The sequence below is a fragment of the Heteronotia binoei genome, chromosome 2 (genome assembly GCF_032191835.1).
Source record: "Heteronotia binoei isolate CCM8104 ecotype False Entrance Well chromosome 2, APGP_CSIRO_Hbin_v1, whole genome shotgun sequence".
NCBI lineage: Eukaryota > Metazoa > Chordata > Lepidosauria > Squamata > Gekkonidae > Heteronotia > Heteronotia binoei.
In genome coordinates, this window is record NC_083224.1 from 57,204,970 (window position 1) to 57,225,683 (window position 20,714).

General features: G+C 46.1%; 1 protein-coding gene across 10 annotated transcripts in view; it reads left to right on the forward strand.

Moving 5' to 3' along the window:
- RBM12 (RNA binding motif protein 12) overlaps positions 1-20,714 on the forward strand; it is a 91,047-nt gene that overhangs the window by 42,081 nt on the left and 28,252 nt on the right. For 9 of the 10 annotated variants that reach the window (XM_060231053.1, XM_060231052.1, XM_060231051.1 and 6 more), the window contains 4 exons: positions 1,971-2,099; positions 3,688-3,867; positions 12,482-12,556; positions 14,399-14,470. In XM_060231053.1, the coding sequence (XP_060087036.1) occupies positions 1,971-2,099; positions 3,688-3,867; positions 12,482-12,556; positions 14,399-14,470 (456 nt within the window). Of the gene's footprint in view, positions 1-1,968; positions 2,100-3,687; positions 3,868-12,481; positions 12,557-14,398; positions 14,471-20,714 lie in introns of all 10 variants that reach the window. The other variant, XM_060231054.1, reaches the window with a different exon arrangement.

A 20,714-nucleotide genomic window follows, 5' to 3' on the forward strand; every position in this document is an offset into this window, starting at 1 on the left:
CTGGCTGTTCCGAGAACAAAGCCGTCAGCAATAAAATGTTGATGCTTCAGCAGCAGTTAGGAATGTTGTTTTGATTGAGATTAAAACCTTACAGTCCCTAGAGGGTAAAAGAACCACCATCAGGCATCCTGAGGATTCAGTACATGTCCCAGGAGTGGGCCTGGAGTCCAGAGGCAAGTGGGAAATGGCTAAATGAAGGGTGTTCAATAGGGTAGGGACAGGGAAATGAGAGTTTGAGGGGAATGGTGGATGGAGGTTTCATGAAACAGGCAGAGGAGAAAAGGAATTGGAGAAGGGATTATCAGAGAAGTAGCTTTCTAAAACACACATGCCACAACTCTTAAAGAAAGTGCGATAGGGTGGACAGGTTAAAAAAACCTAGGGAGGCTGCTCAGCAAACCAAACCAAGACAGATGGGACAAAGTAGAGAATGATCTGATGAACAGGGATCCATGGAACTAACAATTGGCAGAAAGAAGAAGTTTAAAGGATGGCTCAAGAATAAGCATAATTAGGAAGATACTGCATTCATTTTAGGGAAAGAAGGGGCTACATCCCATTGGCAAGAAGGAACAAGCTGGGAAGATTTATAATGTGGGGAATATATGTACTCTGTAACATTTGATGGTTAGCACTTATCTCTTCCAGAGATATTTTGCTCCTTGCTTCTACTGTCTCTACATTATCCCTCCTTCCTGCCAATGTTTTTAATTGCTGTTTAATGTTTTCATTGTTTTAATGATGTTTTTGTTAGTTTGAATGGTCTTTAAGATGTGATTTTATTATGCATGTTTTAATTTGTTAGCCGCTGTGATGGCCCTTTTGAGGCTGGAAAAGACTTGGAATAAATTTTTGTAACAAATAACGTATAAATAACGTATAATTAATTCCAGTTACTCTGCATTTCGCAGTGCAGCCTCCTGGTATTGTAATAGTATAAAATATTACCCACCTGTTAACATAGCCTCCTTTATGTAAACTGGCTGAGGTTCAACTTGATAGTTCATGTTAGGGTCACATGACTATATTTAATTGTGTGGATACAAGTCTGACTCAGTTGAGTGTTTCAATGAGTAGATGTGACCCTGGTTTGGAGGATTACTAATGAGAAATCTCTAAGCCATTGTGCAGCTATTTATGCTGTTGTCTCGTACCGAATTGGGTAACAAGGTAGAAGAAGATATTGGATTTATAACAAGGTAGAGAATTCTACATGATCCTGTGATTTCAGTATTCTTTGTTGTGCTATAGGTTTCTTCAAAAAGGTAGTGAGGAATGTTTGATTTTGAAAAACATTTGATGCATTCAAGCTAAGTTTACTGTATATGTTTCTTAACTTTGAAAGATCAACACAGTTTTCCTTGGACAGATTGCATTTGCAGATAGTGTATCTTTTAAAATAAAAACTGGTTTAGCATTGTTAATTTGCATTGAAGAATTATTTGTTCAATAACAGTATTATTCTAAACCCAATGAACTGGTAGTTCTATGCAGAAGCTGTAAAGTTGCTTCCATCATTGTGGAGAATGCTATTTTGTTGGTTCCATGACATTTGGTCTCTATTTGGAGCCTTTCTGTGTACTGTGGTTTTGGTCAATTCCAAGATTCAGCTGGATTGTATTTGTATGTTGACTCATAAAATATGGATGCAAATATTATCTTGCTGTTAGATGCCATTTGTATTGGTGTGTGCAGGGCAATAATTCATTCCAGCACTCTTACAGTGGCAGAACTTTTAGTGTTTAGAGAATGAAGAACTGTGTGAGCAGAGATTATTGGTGCCCATAAGCATGGGCCTTGGCAGTGACTCCAGTTCAAGTACTTGGGGAGTGAACAATTAGGCTCTGCTCATGCAGTGGTGGCTTCTTGGTTCCATCTACTTAATTTCTTCATTGTATTATCTTTAGCATGCAAAATATGTTCTAACGGAGGTCATCATTCCCCTTTTAATTATTCAATATGTTTTACAGATGGCTCACTGCGTGACCAAGGTTGAACTGTCCATATGCTGTGATAATCTCATTGATAAAGATGTTGGCTCAAAATCTGATCCTCTCTGTGTCTTGCTTCAAAATGTTGGTGGAGACCAATGGACTGAAGTAAGGAATTAATTATTTGTTCTATATTTTTTAGACAATCTAGTTCTTTATAATTACAACGTAGAATGATGTGTGCTTTTATTGCATAGGACTTTTGAATGTGATGTCGGATATTTCTTTTTTTGTTTGAAGAATGCTTTCATGTTTTATTAGGCAGATGAAGAAATCTTGCAGGTCTTTAATGGCTGGTATAATAAAATGTCTGCCCTATACATTATTAGTATGTTCTTTTTGAAGTGTGCCAGTTGTTCTTGTTAGGCAGTTGTAATGGGGTGGGGCTGTGGGAGCTTTCAGAGCAGTGCAGAAGGAACATACTTATTTGGTAATAAAATGCATATACAATATGAAAGAGACAAATACCAGGCTTTTAAACATATTTAATTAGTAACTTATTTGAATTAAAATTCCTTTTGAGTTGTCATGTACATCCTGAGTTTTTAATACAGAGGTGTTTTACTCAGTGTACGTTTTTAAATCTTGAAAACAGCTTGTTTAAAGCTATTCTATAGACTTTTGTAAATTACCTTAGATACCAGTGTTGATAGAAAGGCAGAGTATAAAAGCTCTAAACCAGGGGTGTCAAATGTGTGGCCTATGGGCCAAAGTAGCCTACCCAGGGCTTCAATCAGGCTCGCAGGGCTCTCTTCTCCCCCCTCCTGTCATCACCCTGTGAAGTTCTGAGGCTGCTGATGTTCCCAGCTCCTCCTGCCTTCTCTTTGCAGAGGCTGAAACTGAAAACAAAGCTGCAAAGAAAATGCAGAATGGATTTTTTTCAGGCTTCTGGGCATAACAGACCTGAACAGAAAATCCACTCCATGTTTTCATTGCAACTTTGCCTATGTGTTTCAATGGAGAGGAGCTCTGCTTAACTTCCCAGCATTCCTATGGCCAGCTGAAGTTTCCTGGAGTTGTGTTGTTGCAAATCAAGTGTTCATGCTTTGAGCCAGCTTTGTCTGTTCTCAATAGAGTGAGAACTAGTGCCTAGTGAGTACTTTAACTTGGGAACCCACAACTCACTGCAATTACAAGCACATGTAAAACCATTAATTTAATTTAGTAAACCGGAGAGCAGTTGAACCAAAGTAAAGCATTCTCGCATTGATTTTTAATGAGATTTGAATGTTTAAAATTTTGGCTTGCTGTTAATCATAAATTATTATTCCTGTAAGTTATTTGTATGAACTATGAACACCTGTAGAGTAAAAAAGCTAAGCTAAGCTAAAGCTAAATATTTCTATTATTTCTGTTGGAGAAGTAAGCATGTGCTTACATCTCTCCAATTGAAATCTGTTTGGTTTAGAAGTGTGGAAACTTGATTTAAGGTTGCCAAGTCTGTGTTGGAAAATACCTGGAGACTTTTGGGGGTAGATCCAGGAGAGGGCAAGGTTTGGGGAGAAGCCATGGAGTCCACCCTTCAAAGCAACCATTTCCTCCAGGGGAGCTGATCTCTGCCAGTTGGAGATCAGTTGTAAAAGCAGGAGATCTCCAGGCCCCACCTGGAGACTGACAACTATAACTTGATTATATGTGTTCTATGAGAAGATGTGGTTACTAATCAAGATTTTCCTTATCTTTCTTCTTGCCACAGTTGGATCGAACTGAGAAAATAAAGAACTGCCAGAACCCTCAGTTTTCGAAGAAGCTGATGATTGATTATTATTTTGAAAAAGTGCAGAATCTGAAACTTGGAGTGTATGACATTGATAACAAATCTTATGACTTAAATGATGATGACTATCTTGGAGGGGTTGAGTGCACATTGGGACAGGTACTGAAAAAATCACTTCATGCAGTGGGGGTTAGCTTGTATACATTTTATATATATATAATCCTGTGTGTGAAAAGAGAAACTAAAGTACCAGGAGCTTTTAGGAAGTTAAGGACAGAAATAATAGTACATTCCTCTTCCTTTTTTGGTGCAGGCTCCCTGGGCCTTATTGATTGCAAGGATGTTAGTTTGGATGTGACAGGCAGAAATGGTTAGCTGCTTTAAACCACTTAATCTGTGTTGGTATGACTGTTCATATGTAACTAATTCCCTGATAGTATTATTCTCAATCCCATCCTTAAAATGCAAGCAAACCTTCAGATAGCATGACAAACAAATGTGTTGGCGTCAGGCTTGAGGACAACTTGTTTGCTGTGCTTGTGTGTTCCCATTCCTCTTGCTCTGGTGTGAGCAGAGCCTGATCAACACTTTCTTGTTTGATCAGACTGCAGTTTGCCATGACAATTGAAGTCTACTGGGCCACTTGGTATTTGTTTATTCCCTGCAGACCAGGATTCTGAACTGGAATTAAACTGAGGTTTATGGGAAATGAGTAAGCTCCAATTATCCAGCCACTTGCATTCACAACACTGCAGATTGGAGCTTGATCAGGTTCACAAAGTGATGTTATTCTACACTAGGGATAATGTGATGTTATGCTACACTAGGGACAGCTCTCTAAACTTAAGACTTGAGATATAAAAAAGACTCATTTAGGAATTTGAAGGAGGGCCTTATAGCCAAGGATGAATATAAACAAATCACCAGTGCTTGTAGAGAAAAAGTCAGGAAAGCTAAAACTCAGTATGAGCTTAGGCTGGCCAAAGATGCTAAAAACAACAAAAAAGGGTTCTCTTCTTATGTTCAGAGTAAGAAAAAGAGCAAGGACATGGTTGGCTCATTGTAAGGACAGGAAAGTGAACTTGTAACAGGTAATGAAGAGAGGACGGAACTGCTTAATTCTTACTTTTCCTCAGTCTTCTCTTCTGAGGGAAACAGTGCTCAACATGGCAAAAACAGAACAGTGCTCAACATGGAGTTACAACCTAGGATCAGCATAGGGGGTAGTACATAAACTAGTTTCTTTAAATGAAACTAAGACCCCAGGGCCAGATGAACTGCATCCAAGGGTTCTAATAGAGCTTGCAGATGTAATTTCTGGGCATCTGGCTATTATTTTTGAGAATTCTTGGGAGAACAGAAGAGGTGCTGGAAGATTGGAGGCAGGAGAATGTTGTCTCCATCTTCAAGAAGGGGGAAAAGGAGGATTGGGTAACTACTGACCCATCAGCTTGACATCTATACCTGGTAAAGTTTTAGAACAAATCATCAGTCAGTCAGTCCTGGAACATTTAGAAAGGACGGCTGTGATTCCTAAGAGCCAGCATGGGTTTCTCAAGAACAAGTCATGTCAGACTAACCTGATCTCTTTTTTTTGAGAAAGTGACTACCTTGCTGGACCAGGGGAGTGCTTTAGACATAGTTTATCTTAATTTCAGTAAGGCTTTTGATAAGGTTCCACATACTGTCCTTGTTGACAAGTTGATAAAATGTGGTTTGGATCCTGTTACCATTAGGTGGATCTGTAACTGGTTGACAGATCGCACCCAAAGAGTGCTTGTGAATGATTCCTCATCCTCTTGGAGAGGACTGACAAGTGGAGTGCCTCAGGGATCTGTCCTAGGACCTATTTTGTTCAGCATCTTTATAAATGATTTGGATGAAGGAATAGAGGGAATGCTTATTAAATTTGCAGATTAATTGGGAGGGGTTGCAAATACAGTAGAAGACAGAAACAGGAATCTTGACAGGCTGGAAAACTGGGCTAAAACCAATAAAATGAATTTTGACAGGGATAAATATAAAGTTCTGCATTTAGGTAGGTTAAATTCATTGCATGGTTATAGGATGGGGGAGACTTGTCTTAGCAGCAGTATGTGTGAAAAGGATCTAGGGGTCTTAGTGGACCATACACTGAACATGAGTCAACAGTGTGATGCGGTGGCTAAAAAGGCAAATGCAATTTTGGGCTGTATCAACAGAAGTATAGTGTCCAGATCACATGATGTGATGGTATCACTTTACTCTGTTCTGGTAAGACCTCACCTGGAGTATTGTGTTCAGTTTTGGGCACCACGTTTTAAGAAGGATATAGACAAGCTGGAAGGGGTCCAGAGGAGGGAGGACGACGAAGATGGTGAGGGGTCTGGAGACCAAGTCCTATGAAGAAAGGTTGAAGGAGCTGGGGATGTTTAGCCTGGAGAGGAGGTGGCTGAGAGGTGATGTGATCACCATCTTCAAGTACTTGAAAGGCTGTCATATAGAGGTTGGTGTGGAATTGTTTTCTGTGGCCCCATAAGGTAGGACCGGAGCCAATGGGTTGAAATTAAATCAAAAGTGTTTCTGTCTCAACATTAGGAAGAACTTCCTGACTGTTAGAGTGGTTCCTCAGTGGAACAGGCTTCCTAAGGAGGTGGTGGGCTCTCCTTCCCTTGAGGTTTTTAAAAGGGAAGGAATTTAGGGGAAAGTCTTTGTGAGTTTCCTGCATTGTGCAGGGGGCTGAACTAGATGACCCTGGAGGTCTCTTCCAACTCTATGATTCTAAGGCCCATTGTGAAGAAAAATACAATGGGCTCTAGAAAGAAGCTCTGGGTGAGTGCCCGCCATGCAGGGCCAGCTTGCCCACTAGGCAAACTTGGCAGTTGCCTAGGGTGGCGGGAGGGTGGGGCGCCAAATTGGGCTCCTCCCCCTCCTGGTGCCCCAGGCAAGCACCTAGTTTGCCTGCCTCTACCGCCCACCCGCGCATCCGCCGCTGCTACTGCCACCGCCTGCCCCTCCTTCCCTTCGCTTTCTTGTCCCCTCTCGTTGGTTCCCCCCTGCGCGATATTGTGGCGCGCCACGCCCTGCCAGCAACGGTGCAATGTGCCTGCCTCCTTCCCTGCCCGTGTGCACACCTGCCACCGCCACCCACCCCTCCTTTCCTTTCCTTTCCTTTCCCTTCCCTTCGCCTACCCCTCTGCCTGGGCACTGCTGACTGTGGAGTGCCTGCCTCTTCATCCACCATGCACCCGCCCCCTGCTGGAGCCTGCCCACTGCCATCGCCCACCCTCTCCTTCCCTTCACCTTCCCCCTCACTCAGGCATGATCACAGCCCGCTGCGCCTGGGCCCTACGTTGCATGCGGGGGAGCGACAGGATAGGAAGGAGTGGGTGGGAGGGGTTGCAGCATTGCGGGGAGGTGGCTGGGGGCGCCTGCCTGGGGCACCATACGCCGTTGAGCCAGCACTGCTCCTATGCTTGCTGTATTCCCACCCACTCAAGTGAAAGCATTCACTCCTCCCCCCACCTTAAGGGGAGCTGATCTCTGCCATCAGGAGAACAGTTGTAATTCTGAGTGAGCTCCAGCCCTCACCTGGAGATTGGCAACAGTGGTTCTCCAGAATAAATGGCTGGTTTGGAAGGTTGTGTGTATGGCATTGTACCTGTCTGAGGTCCTGCCCCTTCTCAAACCCCACCCTCTCCATGCTTCGCCCCTTAAATCTCCAGGAATTTCCTAAACTGGAGTGGCAGCCCTGTTTCCTTCCCTTTATCTTCCCCTCTGACTTCAGCTTTCCATTGCCTTCCCCTCCTTGCAGCCTCTACATAGGAAAAGGGCAGTCTTTCTCCACAGGGGGGCAAAGCAGCTTACATCAATCTCTTCTCCCCCCCTTTGATCTTCAGAGTGGGGTCTACCTTGTGAGGTAGGTGAGGCTGGAAGTGTGGGACTGATTTGAAATCACCCATTCAGCTTCCACAGCAAGAACCTGGGTCTGCCAGACCCCACTCTGAAGCCCTTACTCCTATGCCAAACTCCACCACAGAAGCTCAAGGGATTTCTTACCAACCTGGAACTGGCAGCTCTAGGCCGCGGTCACACTCACCATTAAATCCATTCCTAACCCATTGCTATTATACCCCGCAGCTTTTTTACAACCAATTTCCTGATCAGACATTCCCCCATCCTTCAGTTCTAAGCAGCGTTGGTCCCGTTGTTGGTTGATCAGAGGTCTCAACTGGACCTCATTTTTTGAGATGGCATTCCACACTCGCGCAAGCGCAGTACCATGAGATATCATGCTTGGCTTTTTTTTAAAGGTGCCAGAAAAGGTGGGCGATCTGCCCCCCCCCCCATTTAAACACCCGGAAAGGAAGGGGAAGCCCAGGAGTTCTCTTTGCTGTCTCTCCGCCTGGCGGGGAGACAGCAAAAGTGGGTCATCTTCCTTCCCCCCATTTAAATACCCCGCTGTGGTGTTTAAATGGGGGGGGGGAGCACGGCAACTCTCTTTGCTGTCTCTCCGCCTGGTGGGGAGACAGCAAAGGTGGGGGATCTTCCTCCCCCCCCATTTAAACACCCCGTCGTGGTGTTTAAATGGGGGGGGGGCACGGCAACACTTTTTGCCGTCTCTCCGCCTGGTGGGGAGATGGCAAAGGTGGGTCATCTTCCTCCCCTGGCAGGGAGACAGCAAAGGTGGGCGATCTGCCTCCCCCCCCCCCCCATTTAGGAAAGGTCCCCTGTGCAAGCACCAGTCGTTTTCGACTCTGGGGTGAAGCTGTTTTCACAAAGTTTTCACGACAGACCTTTTACGGGGTGGTTTGCCATTGCCTTCCCCGGTCATTACACTTTCCCCCTCAGCAAGCTGGGTACATATTTTACCGAGCTCGGAAGGTTGGAAGGCTGAGTCAACAATTGCTGGCGCAATTATATCATTTGGAGTGGGCTCTCGCAGGGAAGCGGATGTGCGCTTGTGACGAGTCGGCTACAATGGAGTGTTCGAACATAGAAAGTACATGCGGGAGTCATCGGAAGCATTCTTATTCCAGATTTAATGTACTATCAAAAAAGTCCGCATCTCAGTCGTGGCATTTCGGGACCCGAAGGAGCCAACGACCATTGCCAGATGCTGATGTTTGGACAACCGCATAAAATCCAACATGCATCTGGCTTTCATCCATGCCCATCTCGTCAGTTTATGTGCTTCTGACCTTGGCCCTAGTCAGGACTGGCCCCAGTGAGTTCTTCCTCAGACGCCTTTTCTGGTGCCCAACACACTTTCTCTCTGATAATGTTGACTTTAGTCTCTCGCTTTCCCTCCCTGTCTGTCTCTTTCTGTATCTTCCCTACTGTCACTAGATATTTCCTTTCCAGAGGAGGATAGGGAGGAGTCCTCAGCAATTCGAGAGAAAGCCTTCCCTCCTCATCCCTCCCTCAGCCAGTTGTGGAAAGGCTTTCTGTATGGCTCTTTCCTTCCTCCTCCATCCCTTAGCCAATCACAGCAAGGCTTTCTTTCTCTCCTCTGCAGTTTCCCCAGGGGGCCAATCCTTGTCTATCCTGGGGAGAGCAGTTGGTGGGGGTGGGTGATATAAGAGCAGTTGATTGATGGTTTTATGGGCCAAAGGTTGATGCATCACAGTCCCACCCAGTCCCAACCAAGGAAGGAGCTTGAATTTGCCAAGACAAAAAGGGATTATATAAAAAAGATTAGTGTATGATCTTAATCTGCTATGTTGAGTGTATGTTAATAGGCAGCTGTTTTGTGGTTAAAGGTCTGTCTTTGAGTTTTGACTAATTATTATTATTATTATTAATATCCCGCCCTCCCCGCCTAGGCAGGCTCAGGGCGGCTAACAACATTCAGTAAAACATGGTATAAATACAATAGTTAAAATGCATTAAATACATTAAACATATAAACACATTAAAATTATAAAACAGCATAAAAATTTTAAAACAACACTATCCAGCATCTATACTTTGTAATATATCTATTCTATAGTTTAATAGCAGCAGAGGTGTTCCGGGCGCTGTTACATATTTAAATAGTGGCAAGAGTCCTTGAAGAATCACTTTATTGGGTCCTCTGTTCAGTCATCCTCTATGAGCATTCTAAGAAAGCCTGCCTAAAGAGGATGGTCTTGCAGACCCTGCGGAACTGGTCTAAGCTCCGCAGGGCCCGCACCTCCTCCGGGAGTTGATTCCACAGGCTGGGGGCTGCCACGGAGAAAGCTCGTGCCCGTGTGGTCTGTAATTTTGCCTCCCTTGGCCCAGGGACAGTCAGCATGCTCTTCCCTGCTGACCTCAGTGCTCTTTGGGGCTCGTATGGGGAGAGATGGTCCTTCAGGTAGGCAGGTCCTCGGCCATATAGGGCTTTAAAGGTAATAACCAGCACTTTGTAGTGAATCCGGTATGCAACCGGCAGCCAGTGCAGTTCACGCAGCCCCGGCTGTATATGCTCCCATTTCGGGAGTCCTAGTAACAGCCTGGCTGCTGCGTTCTGCACTAGCTGCAGCTTCCGGGTTCGATACAAAGGCAGCCCCATGTAGAGGGCATTACAGTAGTCCAATCTTGAGATGAAAAAATGCTGACTTGGCAGTGGCAGCTACCTGGGCCTCCATCGATAGTGAAGGCTCCAGTAAAACGCCCAGGCTCTTGACCTGGCGCGCCGCTTTCAACGGCGCGCCACCAAAAACCGGGAGTGGTATTCCTCCCCCAGAGCACTGCGACCCACGCAAAGGACCTCTGTCTTCGTCGGATTCAGCTTCAGCCCACTCAGCCTAAGCCAGGTTGCCACGGCCTGCAATGCCCGGTCCAAGTTCCCTGGGACGCAGTCAGGCCGGCCATCCATCAGCAGATAGAGCTGGGTGTCATCTGCATACTGATGACAACCCAGCCCAAACCTCCGGACAATCTGGGCAAGGGGGCGCATATAGACGTTAAATAGCATCGAGGAGAGAACCACTCCCTGGGGCACCCCACAGTCTAGTGTGCGCCTCCGGGAGAGCTCACCCCCAATTGCCACCCTTTGTCCCCGGCCTTTGAGGAAGGAGGAGAGCCATTGTAAGGCCAACCCCCTACCCCCTATGTCGGCGGGTCAGTAGCTGATGGTCGACCGTGTCAAACGCAGCCGACAGGTCTAGCAATATCAGCACCGCCACGCCGCCTCGATCCAGCTGCCGTTGGAGGTCATCCGCTAAGGCGACCAGCACTGTCTCCGTCCCATGGCCCGGGCGAAAGCCGGACTGGCAAGGGTCTAGGACAGAAGCGTCATCCAGAAACCTCTGCAGTTGCAACGCCACTGCCCTCTCAATAATTTTACCTAAAAACGGTAAATTGGAGACCGGCCGGTAATTTGCCAATTCGGCCGGGTCTGCTGTACATTTTTTCAAGAGGGGGCGGACCAAAGCCTCTTTCAGAGGTGATGGAAAGCGCCCCTCTGAGAGGGAACTATTTATTATGTCCCGTAAAGGGCATCTAAGCTCCCTCTGGCAAGATTTAATCAGCCAAGAGGGGCAAGGGTCCAAATCGCATGTTGTTGGTCGTGCAACAGAGAGGATTCTGTCGACTTCGTCCAGGCTGAGTGGGTCAAACCGATCCAGCACTAAACATGAAGACAGGCACGGAGCCTCAAGTTCCTGTACTGTTTCAAATGTGGCAGGCAGGTCTTGGCGAAGCAACGTGATTTTATCTGCAAAGTATTTCGCAAAAGCCTCACAGCCTATCTCTAATTCTCTAACGTTTGGTTTGCCTTGAGGCAATGTGGTAAGGTCTCTAATTATACTAAATAATTGTGCTGGGCGCGAATTTGCAGATGCAATCTTGGCCACAAAGTAGTCTTTCTTTGTGGCCTTGACTGCCATCTCATAAGACTTCATAAACGTTCTATAAGATGTTCTCGTTGATTCATCCCGAGTATGCCGCCATTGCCTCTCTAGTCGTCTGAGCCCTTGTTTCAGTTGACGTAGCTCCGGAGTATACCATGGAGCCAGTCTCCTGCGAGGGCGCAGAGGACGTCGAGGTGCGATCTCGTCGATAGCCCTGGATAGTCGGCCTTGCCAGGCCTCCACCAGGTCATCGAGGGAATCGCCAGGAGGCCAGGGATCCCCCAGTGCCATTTGGAACCGTTCCGGGTCCATCAGGTTCCTGGGGCGAGCCAAAATAGGCTCTCCGCCCGTACAGGGTTGGGGTGGCATCTCCATACGGGCCTTGAGGGCTAGGTGATCCGACCATGGTACCGCTTCAGTCGCGATATCGTTCACCAAAATCCCGGACGCAAAAATCAGGTCTAACATGTGTCCGGCCTGGTGGGTGGGCGTCGTGACAAATTGAGAGAGTCCTAGTGTCGCCATGGAAGACACCAGGTCCATCGCCTGAGTGGAGGCCGTGTCATCGGCATGGACGTTGAAATCCCCCAGGACCATAAGCCCTGGGTGCTCCAACGCCCAGCCTGCCACCGCCTCCATCAGGGATGGTAAGGCGCTGGCTGGTGCGTTAGGCGGACGGTACACCAGCCAGATCGCCAACCCCTCTCCGACATCCCACGCCAGACCAGCACATTCAATACCAACAATCTTCGGGTCCGGGAGAGCCCGGAAGGAGTAACCCTCCCGTATGAAGAATGCCACTCCTCCCCCCCGCCCGTTATTCCGTGATTGGTGAAAGACCGAGTATAGGTGTCTTTAAAAGATAACGGATATTTGGCTAAATGAATCTCAGATTTGCAATATAAAATGTAATGTCACTGCACTAATTATTTTCTTGTGACTTTCCTAACTTGTACAAGTTTTTCATTGGGTTCTAGATCGTGTCAAGCAAAATAATAATTCGACCTTTAGAACTGAAGAAAGGAAAACCTGCAGGAAAAGGCACCATTACGGTAAAAACTCTAATGTTTTAATTTATAAATGAATTTTAAGAATTTTATTGCTGCTTCAGTTTGCTAGCACAAGTTTCATTAGGCTGACAGAAGAGCACCTTTGAATCCAACCCAGTGTCCAGTATCCAATCATGCATGCATTAAAGGCATGAAGAGTTTTTCTCTGTTATCCTCCATTTCTTCACCTCCTTACAGTCATTCTGCTTTTTCTTCTGTCAGCAAAACTGTGCTTGCAAAAGATAGAGTGATTTCACCCTCTTCCCTCTTTTCCTTTAGCACCTCAGCTATGGTACTTCTTAGATCTCACACTGATTTTTCCTATTTCTGGAGGGGCTGCAGGAATAGAGAGCAACACAAGAGTTTCAGTGTTCTGGGAAAACATGGTTGGATGCAGGCCAGTATGTATAACATGTAGACCCTACCATAGTTCTCTCTAAGCTGCACTAGGGGGCACTGGTGCACAGAATTTTAGCTGGCAGCTCAGGGAGAATTGTCTCAGCTCACAACTGAGAAGGCATTTTCCCTGTCCATTGGAAACAATGGAAGATGGGGTCCATAGAACTTGACCTCTTGGTCCAATCTTTTTGAAACGTTGGGGGGGGGGGTCGTTGAGGAGAGAAACCAGCAGCTATGCTGCAAATTTGGTGCCTCTACCTCAAAAAACAGTCCCCCTGAGCCCTAGATACCACCGGATCTTTTCTCCATTATAGCCCACTGATTATAATAGTGCCAATAGGCTATAATGGAGTTAGAAAAAGTCATTTTTTCCACAACCCTGTTATGTTTTTCAGTTCGATTTGTAAGCTGCCTTGAGTCATAGTGGGATATAAATATTTGAATAAATCAGTAGTTTGGGCTTGTTGATAACATTTAAGCAACTTCCTGTTTGTTAGGTTAGGCAGGGTTCTGACAGTTATATTTGACCTGTAATGCTGGTTGTCGTATTTCATTTTTTTTTAAAGTAGACTGTTTCCCCCAAAAGTGCTGGTATGTTTTCTAAGGCTTAGTGCAGGTCAACAATCTGAGACCAGGTCTACCAATATAGTGTACTGGGGTGGGTAGATCTGTTCTCCAGAGACCAGCTCTACCAATATAGTGGAAAGGAGAAGACAGACCTGTTCTCCAGAGGCCTGGAGAGGCCATGTAGAGGACAACATTTTCTGTAATGAAATTTGTTTTGATTCTGTTTTCACTTATGGTGTTTAAATTATTCTTAAAATATAAATAATTATGGTTATGCAAATAATCTTCTAAAAACTAATTTACACAATAGTCAAATGTAGACTTACTCAGAGCTTTAATGATATTAGCTTTTTTTGCTCACAAGGTAGAATTTTTGCTTACAGCACTATGGAGCTGAGAAGGAACATTGGACCCTACACCCAGTAATTTTAGTTTTCTTTAATATTACAGCGCTTCCAGAAGTTGCTTTTCATATCATTGAACGTCTGTTACTTCTAGCCATTTGGATAAAACCTTATTTTAAAAAACAAAACCTTTTCCATCATTGTATATAGAGAAGACCCAACCTTCCAGAAATACTGCCAAGGAAATACCTCAAATGTTGTTCCTAGTTCCTTTTCTGCCATTGTTTTAATTTCTTTATATGCAGTTTAGAAATACTCTCCTTGTATTTGAGGATGGATCCTGGGGAGGACAGGAACCTGAGGGGGGTACAATGCCATATAGTCCACCCTCCAAAGCATCCATTTTTTCTAGGGGAACTGAGCTCTGTAGTACTTTTGAATTGTATTTTTGAATAGTTTGAACTATTTTGTGCTGCAAATGATACATTCTTTTAAAAAAATGTTTTCTGGAAAAGTGCTAATTTTCCCCCTTCAGATTTCTGCAGATGAGATTAAGGACACCAGAGTTGTATCTATGGAAGTTGAAGCTCGGAATTTGGACAAAAAGGTAACTTGTTAACACCTGCAGTCAGTATTTCAGCTGAAAAGTAGTGTAGCTCTCATCTCCTAGATTTCTTCTAAGAGGCAAACCTATAATAAGTATTTTTTTTTTATCCCCAATGGGGAACGACCCAAAGCAATTTACATCTTTCTCATCTTCTCCCATTTATCTTCACAACAACCCTGAGAAGTTGGTTCATCTCAGTGTAACTGACCCAAGGTCACCCAGCAACCTTCCATGGCAGAGTAGGGATTTGAATTTGGGTCTCCCAGATCCTTTCTGACACTAACCATTATACCACATTGATTCTCACACCCCACCAGCCGAAAAAGCACCTCTGAGATAAACCTGAAAGTTTTATTTTGTTCCAAAAATTCGCTTGTGACATAGTTTTACATCCCCTTTATTTAAAAAAACCTAAAATCTTATTGATAAATATTCCACTTTCTAGATAATCTTAGAGTGGTATACCATGATGCCAAGGAAATAATCTAGTTCTCCCTAAGAGGCGGAGGACATCTTGGGTGTTTCCCACATTCCAATCAGGGAGGCAGGAATCTAAAGTCCTCCTCTTCCTGTGGATGTGGGAACCACCCCCTTGCTCAGTTCCTTTTCTGCCTTGACAGGGAGAGCAAGCTTTAGGATAGGCTGCTATCCTTTTCTTCCTATACTCTATGCAAAAAACAACAACCCCCCCCCTTCCTCTTCTTCTTCTTTTAGTTTTTCTCAACTAATTCCTTCCTTCCTTCCTTCCTTCCTTCCTTCCTTCCTTCCTTCCTTCCTTCCTTCCTTCCTTCGATCTTTTTCTTCCACCCTCAGCGGCTGAGGGGAATAGTGCTGAGATGGCCTAGGCCCCTTTAAGAGGCAGCCGCAGCGCGAAGAGAAGGCAAGATGCCGCGCCGACCGAGGGATGACTTTCTAGATGACCCCGTGTCAGATGCCTGGCGGGGGGCCGAAGACCGGAGATCTTCTGGAGCCGGCATGACCCTTGGGCTTGCGGCGGCTACTGGCAACGTGCCCTGTAGGGGCAGACTGTCGGCGAGTGGCAGAAAGCGGCGCTGGTCTTCCTCAGCCACGGAAGAGGCGCGCACTTAGCTCTTTCCTCCCGGGCCCAACGGCCATCTTGAAGCGCGAAATTTGGTGCAAAGCGGGGCCGATCGGCAGCAGACCTTTCCTGAGCAGCAAGGGCTCCCAGAGGCCAACCTCCAGCCAGGAGACTTTGGGCAGGACCTTTTTCAGCCCGGACAAGAGACTGCACAGCCTTCTCAGCTCCATGGGGGGCTGGGTAATATACCCATAATGGGCTCTTCTTCTTCTTCCTTTGTTTATGAATTTTTAGAATCCATTAAACAAACTGTAGGCAATGCAGTTAGGGCAGCGTCTCATAAGAGACCCTATGCCCCAAGCTCTCGCTCATCTTCTAGGTCACCCTCTCCTAAGAGACCCAAGAATCGTGCCTGGCTCACCAAGGCACAGAAGAAGACCTTAGCAAGTGATCACCTGGGGAGTGAGAGATCACCTGAGGGCAATCCATCAGAGGACTCAGAGAGGGAGGACTGGGAGGAGGGCGAGTTTATATTGGATGAGGAGATAAAAAGCATTACTGTCCCAGAATCTTCCTTAAGATTTTTCAAAGCAGAGGAGTACCAACCCCTCTTAGCTAAGGTACTGGCAGCGTTAAACCTCTATGAATCACCTGAAGAGCAGGAGGCCAGCTGCCCTCTAACTAACCCAAAGAATAAGCCAAAGGGGAACATAGAGTTTTTCCCTCGGTACTGTTCTACGGATAAGGTTTTTCCTTTTCCTGAGTTTTTCGAACGCCAGTTGAAGGCTGAGTGGGCAAAGCCGAGTGCTAATCGTCAAGTGCCAAATTTTATTAAGAAGTTATATGCATTACCTTCCTTGGCTAATGACATGTTGCAGGTACCTTTGGTTGATGCTCCAGTTTCAACTCTACAGTCGCATGGGTTCTTGGCTGAAGATGGGCACAGCTCAGTTCGAGACAACTGGGACAGAAAGATCGACCTGGCTCTGAAGAGGAGCCATGAGGCCACGGCCTTGGCCATTAAGGCAGCAGCTGCAAACTCTATAGTGTCTTGTGCAGCAATCGTATGGATATGTCGCCTAACCCAACTGCTGCCCAATGCAGACAGGAGGATTCTCGAAGGCACCAACATACTCCTTAGGGCGGCCAAATTTTCTGCAGATGCTTCCTTAGATACCCTTACCTTCTCCGCCAGAGCAATGGCTTCATCGGCAGTAGCAAAGGGGTTATGGCTTTGTGCCTGGCCGGCGGACATTCATTCGAAGTCTATAGTTTCATTCTTCCCTTTTCAGGGTGATCCTGGTGGAGACACGAGACAAAAAGAAGGCTATGCCTAAGTATCTCCGGCGTCCAGATAGGAAGGGTTTCGGATCCAGTTCCTTTCGTGCTTCAACCAGCAACTCCAAACTTAAACAGGACTTTAGAAAGTCATCCTTGGGGAGAGCCCAGACAAAACTTCTGCAAGAATTTTGCTAACCCAAGATTCCAGAGGCATCAGCCTGACAGGTCGGATAAGTCCGAGAGGGATCCCAAGCCCAATAAAGCCTGACTGGGATTCCATTCCTGTAGGGGGTCTCCTTCTACATTTTCATCAGACCTGGGCGACCTCACAATCCGATTCTTGGACTCTAGAAATTGTATCTCAGGGTTATGCAATAGAGTTCAAGAGAACTCCTCCAGATTGTTTCCTTGTCTCTCCTCTTCGTTCAAACCCAACCCAGAGTGACATCACTTTCAAAGCAATTCGTCATCTACTGGAGAGCGCAGCAATAGAACCAGTACCACGAAATTAGAGATGTCAAGGTGTCTATTCAATTTTTTTCACGGTTCCCAAGAAAAACGGGGACTGGAGAGCAATTTTAGATTTGAAGTTTTTGAACAGAGCCATCGAGCTTCGCCACTTTCAAATAGAGTCCATCAAAACCACAACGGAGGCTCTCCATCATCAGGATTACATGACTTCTCTGGACTTAACAGAAGCATATCTTCACATTCCGATTCTGCCGGCACACCGCAAGTTTCTTCTTTTTGTGTGGACGGATCTCACTTCCAATTCAGAGCTCTGCCCTTCGGTCTGGCAACTGCACCCAGGGTGTTCACCAAGGTACTGGTGAACCTGATAGCTCATCTCAGACAGAAAGGGATACATGTGCATCCATACCTCAACAACTTGTTGATAAGGTCAACGTCGAGGAGAAGCACCTCACAGGATGTCCAACACACCATCAGTTGTCTTCAGCAACATGGCTTTATAGTCAACCTCTCCAAGAGTCACTTACATCCGACACAGAGGTTGGAACACATGGGCATGGTCATAGACACGAGCCTGGATTCTCTCTTTCTCCCAGAGAACAAGGTATTGAGGACCAAGACCTTGGTACAACAGGTGATCAGGGAGAGATCGTCGTCTCTCCAGACCCTGGCAAGACTCATGGGTCTACTGGTTTCGAACCTTGAGGCGGTTCAGTGGGGGCGTTTTCATACCAGATCATTACAGATGTTTCTATGCCCTTACCAGTTTCAGATCATGGAGAAACATGTCATGTCCCTTACGGTACCTATGGAGGTCAAGGAGAACCTTTCTTGGTGGACAATAGACGCCAACCTACGCCAGGGGGAGATTTACTGTGTGGAGAAGGGAATACAACTTTTCTCCGATGCCAGTCTTTCAGGTTGGGGGGCGACTCTCAACGAGAAACCCACGCACGGCCAGTGGTCTCCCAAGGAAGCAAAGCTCCCAGTCAACCTGCTAGAGCTTCAGGCCATTCGATTGGTGTTGCTACATTTCTGGGATCAGGTCATCAATCAACATGTTTTAGTCTGGACGGACAACATAGCAGCAAAGGCTTGTCTGAACAATCAAGGGGGATCCAGGTCCACTGCACTCCACAAAGAGGCCATGAAGTTGTTCAGCTGGGCGGAAGAGCATGTGAAATCAATCAGGGCGGAACACATCAGGGGGATCTGCAACGTCAAGGCAGACTGGCTCAGCCGAGAGAACATTCAATCCGGGGAGTGGTCACTCAACAAACGTTGTTTCAGAAAATCGTGGATCATTTTGGTCTACCGACCCTGGACCTGTTTGCATCGTGTCAAAATCACCAGCTTCAAAGGTTCTTCATGAGATTCTTCCACAGGCCGGCAGAATCCACAGACGCTCTGACATCTTCGTGGCCTCAAGGTCTTCTTTACGCTTTTCCTCCGATTCCAGTCATTCCAAAACTGCTCAGAAGAATCAATCTACTGAGAGCCGAGGTCCTACTGCTTGCTCCCTGGTGGCCTCGACGTCCGTGGTTTTCATCAATCCATCGGATGTCAATAATGGATCCACTCCATCTACCAATTTGGCCGGACACACTATTACAGGGGCCGGTTTGGCATCCACATCCTGACTGGCTGCGATTGACCATGTGGAGGTTGAGAGGAGATCGTTACTAGATTTGGGGTATACAAAGGAGGTAACGAACACTATTTTAGCCTCCAGAAAGGACTCCACTACGCAGATCTACAATGCTTCATGGAAAGCGTTTCACAGGTGGTGTTGAAGAAAGGGTGTGGACCCTTTACAGCCTACTATTCCAAAGATCCTCCAATTCCTTCAGGACGGTCTACATTCCGGTCTAAAATCGGCTACACTTCAGCGTCAGTTGGCAGCCCTATCATCCGTGCTTCAACAGGTGGAAGGGTTCAAGTTATCATCTCATCCTCATATTTGACGAGTTCTTAGAGGGGCTTCGCTGAGTTCTCCACAAGTTCATCGTTTTTCTGCATGGCGACTTAATCCAGTGCTCTCAGCATTAACTAACCCACCATTCGAGCCTCTTACGTCGGTTCCATTGAAAATGCTATGTATGAAGGTTATTTTTCTGGTGGCAGTAACATTGGCTAGAAGGGTTTCCGAGCTTGGAGCTCTATTGGTTAAGTGGGAGCTGTGTGTATTTCACAAAGACAAAGTGGTTCTCTACCCAGACCCTACCTTTCAACCGAAGGTCTCTTCTAAATTTCATAGAAGCCAGGAAATTAATTTACCATCCTTTTGTCCAGACCCCAAACATCACAAAGAGTGCACATGGCATACGCTTGATGTACGTAGAGCAATCAAGATTTACCTGATTAGAACTGAACCAATTCGCAAGCCCAATTCCATGTTCATCCACATAGCAACGCCCAGGTTGGGCCAGAAGATGTCCAAGTCAGCAATAAGTCAGGCCATTAAACAGTGTATAGCAGAGGCATACAAGGCAATGCACCTCAAAGTGCCCACTGGGATTGCTGCTCATTTGATCAGAAGTGTAGCGACCAATGCAGCCTTTGATAAGAGCGCCTCTGTTGAAGAAGTGTGTAAAGCAGCTACGTGGTCTTCTATCTCCATGTTCATTCGCCATTACAAGTTGAATGCATATGCCTCTGCGGATGCAGCCTTTGGCAGATGGATCTTGCAGCACGTGCTGTCAGATTAGGGCGTTCCCTCCCTGACTAACACACTGCTCTGGGAGCAGCCAAGATGTCCTCCACCTCTTAGGGAGAACGACCCTTGGCACTTACCATGAGGGGTCCTTCTCCTAAGAGGATAGGAAGATATGTTGCCCTCCCTTCTATCGCCCTGTCTGTGTGGAGCTTTCTTCTTTTTTCTCCTTTTTTTCTGACATCTGTTTCCAGTATTTAATATCTCAGGTGCCGTTACCTGTTTTTTCTATGCATTAATGTTTAATAGCAGAATTTTTCTAAGTTATCAGTTTATTGATGGTTATATAGAGCAAGTTCCTTTACTGCTTCTCGGAGTCACCCGAACTGAACAAGGGGGTGGTTCCCACATCCACAGGAAGAGGAAGACTTTAGATTCCTGCCTCCCTGATTGGACGGTGGGAAACACGCAAGATGTCCTCCTATCCTCTTTGGAGAAGGACCCGTCACGGTAAGTGCCAAGGGTCGTTCTCCTTTTCTCAGTTTTATTCTCACAGCAGTCCTGTGAGAAGTTAGGCTGAAATTTATTCACCCAAGGACTACCTAATAAGTTTCATGTCTGGGTGGAGGTTTGAACCTGAGTCTCCCTACTCATAGTTTGCCATTTCTGTAGGGTTGCCAGATACAGTTTGGGACCATCCTAGAGGTTTGGGGATGGATCCTGGGGAGGACAGGGACCTCAGTGGGGTACAATGCCATAGAGTCCACCCTCCAAAGCATCCATTTTTCCAGGGGACCTGA